The following is a 13,720-nucleotide window of genomic DNA, read 5'->3' on the forward strand; positions in this document are numbered from 1 at the left end:
GACACGGACCTACACAATAAAACAGGAAACAAGAAACACTTCACAAGGACGCTGACTTGACACTGAACTAAACCTACATTAAACACAAGAACACAAAACCTGAGAACAAAACCCTAAACCAGAATAAACTGAAACATAGAATATAATATTCAAAACAGGATAACTAAAGAATCAGAACATAGACCATTATACAGATAAATACCAAAATACAAGAAACCGACAATGCTGTGTCAAATGACCCAGAACTGTGACAACATGTTCATTTGAACTCTGCATGTCCAACATTGTGCCATTTAACAGTATACCTGCTTAATCACCATACAAGCTGACAATATCCCAGCAAACGGCCTCACTTATGTCAATAATTGTTAAATCTACTGAGTTCAAATAGAGTGATAGTCAGATCATAAAGTGCCAAAGAGTCTGTTGTCATATCAGTTTGTGAAGTTTACCCACAGTCTGGAGAACCTTGCATACTGTATCCAGGCACAGTACAGCAGTCAGTTCAATTCAATTCAATTTATACAGCACCCAATTTCAACAACAGTTGCCTCTGTGCACTTTATATTGCATGGTAAAGACCCTACAATAATACAGAGTAACTCCCTAAGAGCAAGCACTTGGCATCAATGGGGAGGAAAAAACTCCCTTAGAGCCTAAGCCTATTGCTGAGTATTCAGGGTCACCTGATCTAGCCCTAACTATATTCTTTGTCAAAAAGGAAAGCTTTAAGCATAACTTTAAAAGCAGAAGAGGGCCTGAAAGCTGAAGGCCTCCCATTCTACCTTTAAAATACCCTAGTAAAACACAAGTAAGCCTGCAGTCTCAGAAGGAAGTGCTCTATTGGGATGATATGGTACTATCACATCATTAAGATAAGATGGGGCCTGATTATTTAAGACCCTGTATGTGAGGAGAAGGATTTTAAATTAAATTCTGGATTTAACAGGGAGCCAATGAAGGGAAGCGAGTATGAGAGAAATCTGCTCTCTCTTTGTAGTCCTCTTGTTGCAGAGTAGTTGCAGCATTTTGGATCAACTGAAGGTTTTTCAGGTAATTCCTGGGACAGTGTTACTGGAGGCCAAGGTAATGCCATCCAAAGTAAGCAGAAAATTAAAAGTCATCCAGGTCTTTGTGTCTTTAACACATTTCTACTGTTTAACTTATTGGTGTCTGACATCTGGCTTCACAGATAGATAAAGCTAGGTATCGGTTGTATAGCAGTAAAAAAAAAGTATGCTATGCCTTCTGATATTAAGGGAAGCATGTATAATGTAAACAGAACTGGTCCTAGCACTGAACCCTGTGGAACTCCATAACTAATCTTAGCGTGTTAAGAAGACTCCCCATTTACATGAACAAATTGGGGTCTATTAGATAGATATGACTCAAACCACTGCCGCGCAGTACCTGTAATACCTGCAGCTGGATCAAGTGATGGCTTTTTTAAAAGTAATGTTTTAACTACTGCCACCTGTGGTAAGTAGCCCAGTAATAGAGATAGATTAATGTTTAATTAAGTTTGATTAACTAATGATAGGACATCTTTGAGGAGATTTATAGGAATGGGGTCTAATGAACACGTTGAAAGTTTTTTCACTGAATTTAACTCTGAGTTGAAATAAATATCAGTGGTACAGAAAGTAGCTATATATTGATTGTTTGTGAGTATTTTTTACTAATGGTTAAAAGTCATTACAGGTTAAAGTTAAAGGAATGTTTTGTTCAACAGAGCTTCTACTCTTTGTCAGCCTCGCTACAGTGCTGAAAAGAACCCCCCCCCCCAAATAAATTTTGCTAAAAAAAGCCATGTAATACATAAATAAGCATTTTTAAGCGTAATAATAAATAATACTTACTCTTTACCTGGCACTGGTAAACAGAATTATCTGTTGACCATTACAAATGGAACTGTAATCCTGACATTTAATGTTTCCTAATTCTAATTTCTCTGTTCTGACAAACAGAACCAGTTATTTTTCATGTGGACCCTTTTGACACACTACATAAGGAATATCTCATAGTTGCAGTTGAACTAAGAAGCGATTTTGCACTTTTAAATTTTTTAATCTGTATGATTACAATGTTCTGCAGACAAATAAACATTTGTTCATGTCACATTTTGTAAAGAATACAGAAATAAGTAACAGAAATATGTCTTGTCTTCCAACCACTCGCATTTATTCCGCTGTCTCTGATCCACTCACACAGGTTGATAATTTCTCGGTCTGAACATCTGCTGTCTTTGTGGCTTATGTCCTTTAGATGATGTGATCCCTGAGAGACAGCATGCATAAACCTAAAAAGAAAATGACAATTTCAGAGTTGTTCTTTTTCTAATGACCAGCAGAGGGAGGAAAAACACATAAACACTACACAGCCACATGCTGGCCTCCACACTGATGGAAGTGTTAGGCCTGTATGGTTATCATGAGGATTAAGAGCTACATTCAGGAATGAACAATGTTTGTCAGAAGTGCCCATGATGATGTATAATATTTACCCTTCCTTCATAGATCATACAGCAAAACACTGCAGTATGGTCACAGGATGTGCTCTGGGTCAGGTGTCGTGAGAACTGGGCTCTTGGTTTAGACGAGACAGAGCTGTCCTGGGGCCGCCAACTTCCCAAGGGAAATGCAAGTATGTATCTCAGTAGACCACAGACTCGAGATGGCTATTATGAGACCTGATGGCTACCATTTAAAACGCATATTCAAGTTATTTATGTATATATGTTTACACACAGGCCACATACTCATATAGACATCCATATCAACTGGTGAATTCATAAAGTAACAAAATTTCAAAATTCCAATTCCAAATTTAAAACTAAAAAAAAAAAAGAATTTTGCTCTATAATTTGTCATTTGTAAGCCACGGCCGGGCAAAATAATGAATCTTACATCATGGCCACGGTAAAAACGCCCATGTGTGAAAAATATTTCTTTTCACACTGAAAGATTTGACTTTCCCTTCTCGGCTTCATGACATTTTGAATGTTTGGATTTGGATGGCTTGCTGGCCTTATGTATATAGAAAGCAAAATGAATGACACAATGGAAAAACTCATTGCAAACAAATCTAGCAAAATAAAAATATTTCTCATTTAACTGTCAGTCATGGTGTACAGTGGTGAGCACTGTTTACTTGCAAAAAGAAAGCTCCTGGTTAAAATCCTGACCCCATTTATGTATAGCTTGCATGTCCTCCCACAGTTCAAAGATAAGCACTTTAGGTTAATTTGTGTGGTTTAAAAGTGGCTGATAAGAGCTAGATGAAGTGTACTGAGTGAAGTGTTGTGTGGTGAAAATCTAAAGCTTTTATATGGTCAGTAAGAAAACTGCTCTATAAATGCAAGTACATTGCCCTGTTTTTTTATTTTCTAGTCTCGGAACAAGACTATGTGCAGTACATGTTGGTAAACATAAGAATGCATTCCACTGCAGACAAAGGAGTAGAGCACCACTGCAGGTCAGAACTGCTTGCCAATCAACATGGAAGATATGACCACTGTGTCCTGAGCAGGTGACTGACCTCAAGGCCAAAACAGCTCTTTTTATAGCCCCCTTTGTCAGATCTGAAGCCATATCACTTACATCATGCACTGTAAGACAAGGTTTAATAGCCAACTTTTAGATTACTCTGGTGCGATAAACTCTGGTGACCCGTGGAAGCCTTTGCTCAGAGGTCCCAAGTGACTTTGGAGGAAACCAGCTGGGCTGGAGCTCAGCATGGTATTGCAGCCAGCAGTGAGATTCTCCACAAGAATCACTGCGTGTGAGTCAAATTCCTGTATGGCAAGGGGTTGATTTGATGTTCTGCCTATTTAGGATCCTTGAGGGATCCCATGGGAAATGATGACACTCCTAGTTCTTCTACTCTCAAGTTCAAGGAAAAACTACTTCTTTACACATTAGTCTGACAGTACTGGAACTCGGGACCAATTTCTAACAATGATGTCATCTTCAAAACAAGAGGTGAGCAAAATGCGTCTGCTTATATTTGTTGAACTTTTACTGACTCACCTCTACACCTGTCTTGCTTGCTCAAACTGTCACGAGGCATGTAAAATAATCAGAGGGAAAAGAGGGGAAATGTGAGTGTGAAAGTGGAGTCGTTGGAGGAGGAGGGCCTGTGTCTTATCTGGAGGTCACACCAAAGGTCAAATGAAAGATAATCCTGTTGCTTCCATACTGGGAGAGAGGGTTTTACAGTAGCCTTTGTTCGCATGAGAAGTGCTGACTATTTTATCCAAGGAGACAGCTGGATGATGAATATATTACTTAGTCACTGTCTGGATTAACTGATGGTTTGAACAGCTACATTAGTCAGTACTGTGACGATAAAGAATACAGAATTCTTTAAGCTGTTAACATCCACATTCCCAGAGACCTGTTTGTTATTTGCAGGGGGTCAGGGAAGCTACTCCTTAATATGGAATTGTTATTATATAGCACACCAAAAACGGAGATCTCATAGCACTAGAAGAGAGTTGTTGCATTATTTGACTAAAAAGGTTTCTCCCTGTTTCTGACTGAACTGTAGACACTAGTAGTAAACCACAGAATTACCACAAGACCAGAAGTAGTAGATCGTTCTTGTCTGCAGGATTGATACCTTTTTAAACACTGTTTTGCTTTAAGTTCCAAATGTTACCAGTCAGGATCCAATTTGAGTTCTGCTGTAAGGAATTTTACATATTGATCACCCAAATAGAAAATGCTGTTTGCCCAGGTGATGGTTTACAAAGCAGGGACCTTACAGTTCTGTCTAGATGCTCCGTGTGTTTGTAAGCCTGAAACTCTAAGCGAAACCACAACAGTCAGATCCAAGTGTTCAGAAATGAAATTTAGAATCTGTCAAAACGTACAGTGTTCATTTTTTAGGAGCTTGGCAATGGTGTGAAGTCATTGCTTAGCCAAAACTTTATTTGTTCAATATGTCATCATTGAGTGTTGTAGATTTTGCTTGTGAATGAGCAGTTTATACAAAAACTGAAAACTGAAAAGTGCATAAAGTAATCTGCAGCCAGTCTTAAATGGCAGCCATATTCTAAAAAGTCTAAAAATATTTAATTTGCTTTTGCAACCTCAGTCTCCGTTTTAATACTCGTTTCAAATTTCAAATAGGAATTTAAAAACAGAGCAATCCTTTACATCAGTGGTTTGTGTTGAGGGCTGGGTCTTTGGACACAAGCAAAGTATGGGAAGAACACTTAGTGTGGTGGAAAATCATATGTCTTTGAGCATGTTTGCCAAAAATATTAAGGTTTCCTTTTCCTTTTTGAACTCATAGAAGACAGTTCAAATTTTGTGGACTTGCAATTTATTTGTGGTTATTCTCAGGTTTAATTATCTGCATATATTTCAAAGTCTTATTCAGCTATTTCTTTTGATTTATGACAAAACATTGATTTTAGTGTACTAAAATCAATGTTTAGTACACTAAAATCAATGTTCCAAAGATGAAATTTAGTTCAGTATTGTGTATTTCAAGCAGCTGCTCTACGTTTTCACATCAAAAAACCAAAAAAAACCCAACAACACAATTTGGGCAGTTCTGATGATCGCTGATATGTAAGAAACAAGAGACACATTGCTGTTTCTCGTATGTCATTTGGTTTCTGTGCAAATGCAACATTATTAGAACAATGACTTCAGAAGATCACTGTTATTGCTTTGGAGCTCTTCCAGGTTCACAGTAGTTCTTTATAAAGACACTGGAGATGCTCTTTTCATAAACATTAAACTCCAGTAAAAGCTGTTGCTGAAGCTCCTCCATACTCTTAACCTTCTGCCACCCCTACCAGTCTCTGCTGTATTCCCTTTAATAAAGCACAAACACATGCACACAAAAGCACAAGCACACATAAATGTCCCTTTGCAGCAGGTTGCAGCTGGCTGAGCAGGCTCTTCTCCCTCCAGTGCAGCTGTTTCCGATGAGTCAAAGTATCTGACTGCAGTTTTTCCCAGCAGATTCCCTCACAGGAGACACCACAGCGTTAATGCCGACAGATCTTGTTCTCTCGTCACTCCACTTTATACACCAGGAGGTATAGCAAAAAGGGAATTTACTGCTTGGAAAACCTGAATCGCCTTTATTTTTATTTAAATGTGTAACTATGTTTAAAATGAAATAACACTTTCCTGTTGGTGTATATTTATGATGGGAACTGTCAAGGTATAATGCTTGCTTCCTTTGTTTGATAAAAACACAAGAAACTGACAAATAAGTGCTTAAGTATGTCTTTTTCATTCATCATGTCATACCATTTCAGAATGTTGACATCAGTTCTTAAAGCACCACTGAATATTTCTTGTCTGGTATGCTGATGTTATTAATGTGGGGAAAAGCTCCATGAAAGTAGAACTAAAGAAATCATAAGATATTTCTATTTAATTCCACTCTCTTAAAGTAGAGTGGAATTAAAGTGGTCAAAATACAAACTCAAGAACTGCAGAACGCTGTGATCATGTGTAAAATGCAAATAAAAACAGAAATTTGATTTAAAGCTTAATTCAATTACACTTTAAACATATGTATATATATATGCGTGTGTGTGTGTGTGTGTGTGTGTGTGTGTGTGTGTGTGTGTGTGTGTGTGTGTGTGTGTAGAGACCACCAAATCACAACAACAGTTGCCACAAGGCACTTTACAGTGTAAGGTAAAGACTCTACAATGACACAGAGGAACCCCGGCAATCACATGAACTCCAATGAGCAAGCACTTGGCAATAGTGGGAAGGAAAAACTCAATTTTAACAGCAATACAACTCCAGCAGAACCAGGCTCAGGCCATCTGCTGCGACCAGTTGGAGTGAGGGGGTACACTCACACACCTTTTATTTTTACAAATGACACTCTGACCCATCATAGCAGAAATCACAGGTGCAGCTTACATCAATGGAGACAGGTAGATTATAAACATTAAAAGGCTTGCTCTATCATACCCCTATTTGGCCTCTTGGAGGCAGAAGGCCACAGACTGTTAGAGAAAACCCAGACCAAGTGTAATTTACAGCAGACATGCTTTTATCAATTGTGTTTAGATCCACTTATTCACGTTGCTGTTTGTACTGGAAAGATTTTCTGGTAGACATGTTTTGGATTTAGCAAGAGAGTTTTTTTTGCCTACTCTAACTGGCATGGAACAACAGTTTAAACTTGCTGCTAAACCAAGACTTTGAAAAAGGGCTAAAACGTTTCTGTAGACAAGTGCAAGCTGATGATGGGTTGATCAGCACAAACAAAAGCTTCATAATTAGGCTCTATATCCATATGCAGCAGGTTTTGTGTTGGAAATGCAGATGGAAGTGACATGTGTAACATGCAGTATTTTTCCAAAAGTTGAACTATTTTCACCTGAAGGTGCTATGAGAATAGTAAAAAGGCTGTGTGCTGTGGGTGTTGAAAGCTGTCAATGCTGAGCTTCATAAGCTCTCTATTCTATACAAAATAAGTGCTGACAATGGAAAAACAGCTTATTCACACATACTCTTAGGGTAGGGAAGGTACCATGTGCAGGAATGTTCAGCAGGTGTCATTAATCAATAGACGGTAACATAACTGCAAAAATCAGACCTTCTCAGACTCTTCAGATTGCTTCTTAGGGCCTGCACAGTGATTTCCATGTAAAGAACACATGACTAACCCTAAACTAAAAAAGGAACAACAAGGATAGGTTATGATGCTTTTGGAGCAACTTGCATGAGTGCTTTCATCCAGTCCCCACTTGCTAAACACTAGGTAGCAAACTAACTAAAGTTAGTTTTAAAACAGAGTCTACTAACAGCTCAAACAACCATGTTCTAGCACAAAAACAACTCCAAAAAAACTCAAAAGTTGTATCTACTGAAACCTGTCTGGACAAACAAAATAGTAAATTGGGAAAGGTGGGGTGAGGACCATCAAGGTATTCAATTCATGATAGAACTTTGGTTTTCAGAGTGACATCCAGGTCACTCACTCACTACCTAACTAACACACAGAAGAATGGTGAATTCACTCCAATTAATGCCATTATTAAAAACTTAATATTACACAGACAAGACATTGCAATTTATTTATTTATACAATCAAGCTGGATTGGTGTAGCATAATCAGCCAGGAAAGCAGATCATTTATATAGATAATGTCACATCGGCAGGATGATCCTGTGATATCTGCATCACCTAAAAGAAGCTGTTACTAAGTACACTTTTCGCATCTTTCCTGACACACATCCCACCTACCAGCTTTGCAACCTTAATCACCTCAACAGACATTTAATGGCATTCCTTTAAGTTGATGTAGGAGGTGAGGGGTTTGGGGGCAAGTGGGGTGAAGAATTTATGGTTCCAGACTGTGAAAGGAGAGAAAATGCAGTGGGGTCGTGTTGCCGGCTGGCAGAGCATGGTAAAACACTGTGGTGTCCCGCTTTATGAGTGGGACCAGGTTCCGTGTAGGTCGTGGTATTGTTGGTGCAGCTGAGCTGGGGGCCCCCGGGGGTCAGGACTTGCAGTGTCCAGGTTTGATGTCTTGGGGGATTGTGTTTGTAAAAACAGGCCCTTTGATGACACTCAGTCAGCCCCTCCCTGCTTACTTAAATCCTAACAGCACCAGTCAATCTGGAAACCATTTGCTCGGTTTCCATGGGGAAAGGTTCAGGCTTGATCACCTCCAGCATCTGCTGAGTGTTTATTTACCCACAACACTTAACCCATTAGACAAACTTTAATAGGACAACTGTAGAGCCACTAATCACATTGGCCCTCTGAGGACAGGAGCCAGCAATGGTGCTGACTGTGTTGTTTTTAAAATCTGAGAGAACACTGGTGATATGGATGCATGTTATACATCAGTTCTTATGAAGACAATGAGTTTCTGCCATTCTTGTAAAAATGTTTCAGTGGTTTCTTGTGCTGATCAGCTGATCAACAGTCAATAAAAATACATTAAAAGACTTAAAAGTTGTTGTCATGTGAAAGCTTTGTTGTTTATTTCACATCCTCTTGTAATTGCTGGCCTCATGGGATTTCTACACCTAAACGAAATTAGACAAGCTGGAGCAACTTTGGCTGAAGTGACAAAGAACTTGAAAGGAAGTTCAAAATTTAAGAGGAAATTCCAAAGCGCTGAGCTGATAAGATGTTCGCTAGCTATATATAACTATATGGCATTTACACCGTGTCACCAGTTACAGGTAATTTCAGAAAGCTATATTTCTAAAAGACAACCATTCTCATGGTGCCTTGGATGATAGTGGTGGAGAGTACCTCTAAAATGGTCCTCTAAAGTCTGTACAGACTGTTTACTGTCAACCATAAAACATATATTCAGCTTCTTTATTTATATGAAGCAGCAATGTACTAACATTCAAATCCTTTGTTACAAGTTAGAGATACATTTATTTAATTTACCACTTAAATAAATGCATTTAAATGGTAAATTAAATGTTTCCACCCCTGTATGATTGTAATATGCAATATTATGACTGTTCAGCTGCTTAATTGTTTTTGCTCATTGAGTCTAATGATGAAAGAAGTCTGTTACTAGTGTATCCTCCCTTCATTTAACTTATAAAGCTCAAAGTTGTTCATTTAGTTTTATGGGCAATGTGGAAAGTGAAGCTTGTGCACTGCATTGATAGGTGTTTCTAATTGACATTTTGACTGCATTTGTTTTATCTGTTACTGATGCTATTGTTAATAACTTTCACTTAAATGTGACAAATATTGTGGACTTTGTGTACGACACCTTTTTGGACTCCTACACCTGGACCAGATTTTGATCTCATCTCTGGTGGAATATCACACTCGTAGTGGAAGTTTGCTACTAGAAAAGAACCTTTGTTTACAAAAACTGTTTAACTACCTGAGGTTTATAGAAACGACCATAGAATGAACATTATTTGAGGATCTCATATGTTGTAAAAATCATCAAAGAATCTTGAATATCATCAAAAATACTGAAAAAGCACAGCCCTGTCCTCATGTTTTTGAGTGGGGTGTATTTTTCCCCATTTAACCTTCAAATGGTTCGCAGATAATGATACATGTATTTATTTATTTAACTCACAGACAGTGTCATAGGATGTTACATGAACTGTGTATAGCAGAAGGGAGACATTCAGAATGATACTTAAGGCCCAGGGCATTTGTGTAACCAGCTTTCATGTTGTAGCTTGCTGAGATATTGTTATATTGACTAATTTACATCTTTGCTCAGTGTTATTTCAAACAACGTACCATACTGTCTAAAACGACCCTAATCTCCAGTAGCTGACAGGTAAAGACCAGATCAGATTTGTTTTTATTTTAACGATCGGCACAATCGAGATTTGTCATCTTCTTTTGTGCCTTTTTGCTCTACACTCTCCATGTGACGCGTCCATTTGTGTTACACATATCATCAAATGAACACCAGACTTTAAGAACGAACATTTGGGAAAATGGAAGTGTCTGCATCTGCTCCACCCCTCACGTAAAGCTGGCAGACTACTGTAAAAGAGTATAAGAGCCCTGCCTGTCACGCTGACTATCACACAGGAGGAGGGTGTCAGAACGTATTGGGGAAGTCTGTTGGCTTGGAGCTACTGCAACTTTTACGCACGACTCTTGTCTCCATGCCGCTGTTTTCTACTTGAATATAAGGGATTGATTTCCCCGCCTGCCTTTGAGTAATGGCTTTCACTATGCTGAGACCCGTCTCCACGCATCCTTTCTCTTACCCCGTGGACCTAACCTTGATGTCGGACGACGAGGAAGGGAACCGCAGCGAGAGTGACGGCAGCACCGATCAGGGGTACGGGCGGGAGTCCGGCGGAGTTGTGGTCGGACAGCGGAACGCTGCCAACGCCAGAGAGAGACACCGGACCCAGAACGTCAATACGGCCTTCACGGCGCTGCGGACGCTCATCCCCACTGAGCCGGTGGACAGAAAACTCTCCAAAATCGAGACGCTGCGCCTGGCATCCAGCTATATTTCTCACCTGGCCAACGTGCTGGTGGTAGGAGACGGAAGAGAGGGCGAACAGCCGTGCCTGAGTGCTGTGTACAGAGAAGTGAAGGGGGGTGGGCAGGGCAAACAGCCCCGGACTATCTGCACATTCTGCCTCAGCAACCAGCGCAAAGGGGTAAAATACTCAGAAGATACTCAGCTCACCAGCATACACGACACTACATTTAGTATGTTCTATACTTTCTGCCTCGACCGATGCGCACACGTATAGCTTATATTATTAAAACCAGTCTCACTAATTCCGCGTTCTGTGGAATACAGCTTCTATTCGGGGTGAAAATCTATTTACAATTCCTGCACCATTTCTGCTGCAGGACATAAGGAAGGATGCAATTATGGGCGTTGCTAATTCCAAAAGGTTCCAATATTTATGAGAAACATACATGATGGATACACACCGTGCTGGACTTTTTGATAAACAAACACTTCAGAAGACATGTGCACTTAGAACTTACGACGTGTCCGCTTTTATCGACAGATGAGGAAATACGAAAATGACAAATTCAGAAAAGAGCTTTGGTCAGATTGGAAGCACAGCTTAAAAATAGCTAGTAAAAAACCCAATATATTAATTGTTGAATATTGTTTTCAGGTAGTGTAGACCTGACAATGTGCTTTAATGAATTCTAATGAGTGATTTTTTAAATTCTGTTATTTTGCAAATAATTTGAGAGATTAATTTAGAGACTTTAGTGTAAAGCATATAACGCATTTTTACACTGACAACCGTGTTTGTGAAAAATCTAATAATTTATAAGTGTCATATCATAACTGTGTAATTGCAACGATCCTGAGTGCAATGAGTTACTTTCCATGGGTGCGCAGAGATGATGACAGTACTGAAACTGAAGGTGATTATTCATCTTTGTTCACAGGTGAAGGACAGACGAGACTGTGTGAAAATGCATGGAAACAGTGTGAGACAGCTAAGTCGACGATGAAAGTGTCTAAACTGGAGCAGTGTGGGATTTTTTTTCTTCCTCCCAGCAGATATTCCTAGAGACTTGAAGCATCTCAGCACTACAGCAGTCCTCTTACTTTGTGAGGCTTTGTCTGCTTATTTAGTGAGACAGGAGGATTGCCAAGTGAACTACCTGTATGTCTCCAGCAGTTGCCAGAAATCCAGTACACAAATTGTTACTGTTAGGGGTATAGTGGATTATTCCATAAATAATCTGAAATTATAACATTGTGACATACAAAGTGAGCAGCACTAAGAAGGTTACTTACATACATACATTAGATGAACAGATCTTACATGTTAGGGGAACAGAAATCCATACTAACCCTAGATCAATAATGGGGTTACACTTATATACAGCACTTTGGATCACTCACCTAAAGTATGATTACTAATAGTTGGAAGCTATGAACCAAAACAAAGCAAAAAATGGAGAATACTTTAAATCTGTACATCCTAGAACTCTATGTCCAAGAGTACTTTGTTTTGTACTTTAAACATTTTCAGTACAAGTACAATTCATTTTGCATACTCAGCATTTGCAGTGACTGACATCAAATTGCACTTACAATGAAACTGTTGAGCCTTACCACACTGATGATAATAACCAGTGCTTTAACTATTGAGTAGAAAAAGATGCTGCTGATTCAAAGAGTTGTCCATCCAAAGTAGCCTTAAGTTCCTGGAAATATCACAAAGAACATAATAAAAATGTCAAGTAATCCATGAAAATGTTAGTATAATTGCACAGTTTTTAAATATAATTTGGGATAATTTAAAGATATATCGGAATACATAATTACATGTAATCTGTTATACCACTATTACCCGTCAAGCTAATTGACTGATTGATTATTGCACGGCTATCAGTGTTTTTTACTGGTTCCAATTTACAAATATGGGTTTTATCATGCACAAATGTTACTAATGTCATTCCTATTTGTGATTAAAAACAAAAGAAAACAAACAAACAAACAAACAAAAACAATGGTTTGATCTGGTCTAATGAACATTCACAAACACTTTGGCGCTGGTCCTCAAGATGTTTGTGTGAAGCTTTTCTCTCAAATAGATCTATGCACCTGAATAGTTTCTGGAGTGTCAGAGGAGATATCTGAGAGGCAATGTTTTTATCTACATGTTTTTATCTACTTTGAGATTAAATTTATTTTTACATAGGCATGGCTCTCTTGTATTTTTCTGTCAACATAGCAATAAGCATGTGATGAGATCATTAAAGGTCCCCTTTGCATGGCCTGTTAAAGGGGTTTTTTATTGGTGATGCACAGAAACTGCTTTTGTGACACAATATTTGGCATATTTTGAAATAGTTTGGTCTATAACAAAGCTGAACAAAGCTTACAATTTGTTTCCTGGGTAGGTTCACTCAATGTAAGTAAATAAACTGAGTTTAAGCAATAAATAAATAAACAATGTCAACATTTCTCTACTTGTTACAGACCTGTAGTGGTAACGTCTTTATAGTTTTGCTCATTCAGGCCCCCAGCCTATACAATTAGAGCCCAAAGCAGAAAAGGCTAACTGGTTGTCATGCAAGAATCCATGATCAACTCATTTCATCAGAAGTGATTTAATTGCATGTCACATTTACATTTACATTCCTTTGTTTCTCTTTGGTAACCTTTTTTTTAATAAATAAAAATTGCATACAAACAGACCAGAAGAAGAACAAAAAAGCTTTTTAGATGTGCTCATAGTGATAACCATGAAATTCCATTCAAGGCCCACCAGCATGTT

General features: G+C 38.6%; 1 protein-coding gene across 1 annotated transcript; it reads left to right on the forward strand.

Moving 5' to 3' along the window:
• The first annotated feature begins 10,519 nt into the window (after nucleotides 1–10,519).
• Nucleotides 10,520–13,161, forward strand: LOC134627278 (transcription factor 15-like). Its single transcript, XM_063473242.1, has 2 exons — nucleotides 10,520–11,116; nucleotides 11,877–13,161. Exons 1-2 carry the CDS (start codon nucleotides 10,664–10,666, stop codon nucleotides 11,940–11,942), a joined length of 519 nt encoding a protein of 172 aa, XP_063329312.1. The 5' UTR covers nucleotides 10,520–10,663; the 3' UTR covers nucleotides 11,943–13,161.
• The last annotated feature ends 559 nt before the right edge of the window (nucleotides 13,162–13,720 follow it).

The sequence above is a fragment of the Pelmatolapia mariae genome, linkage group LG5, assembly GCF_036321145.2.
Source record: "Pelmatolapia mariae isolate MD_Pm_ZW linkage group LG5, Pm_UMD_F_2, whole genome shotgun sequence".
NCBI lineage: Eukaryota > Metazoa > Chordata > Actinopteri > Cichliformes > Cichlidae > Pelmatolapia > Pelmatolapia mariae.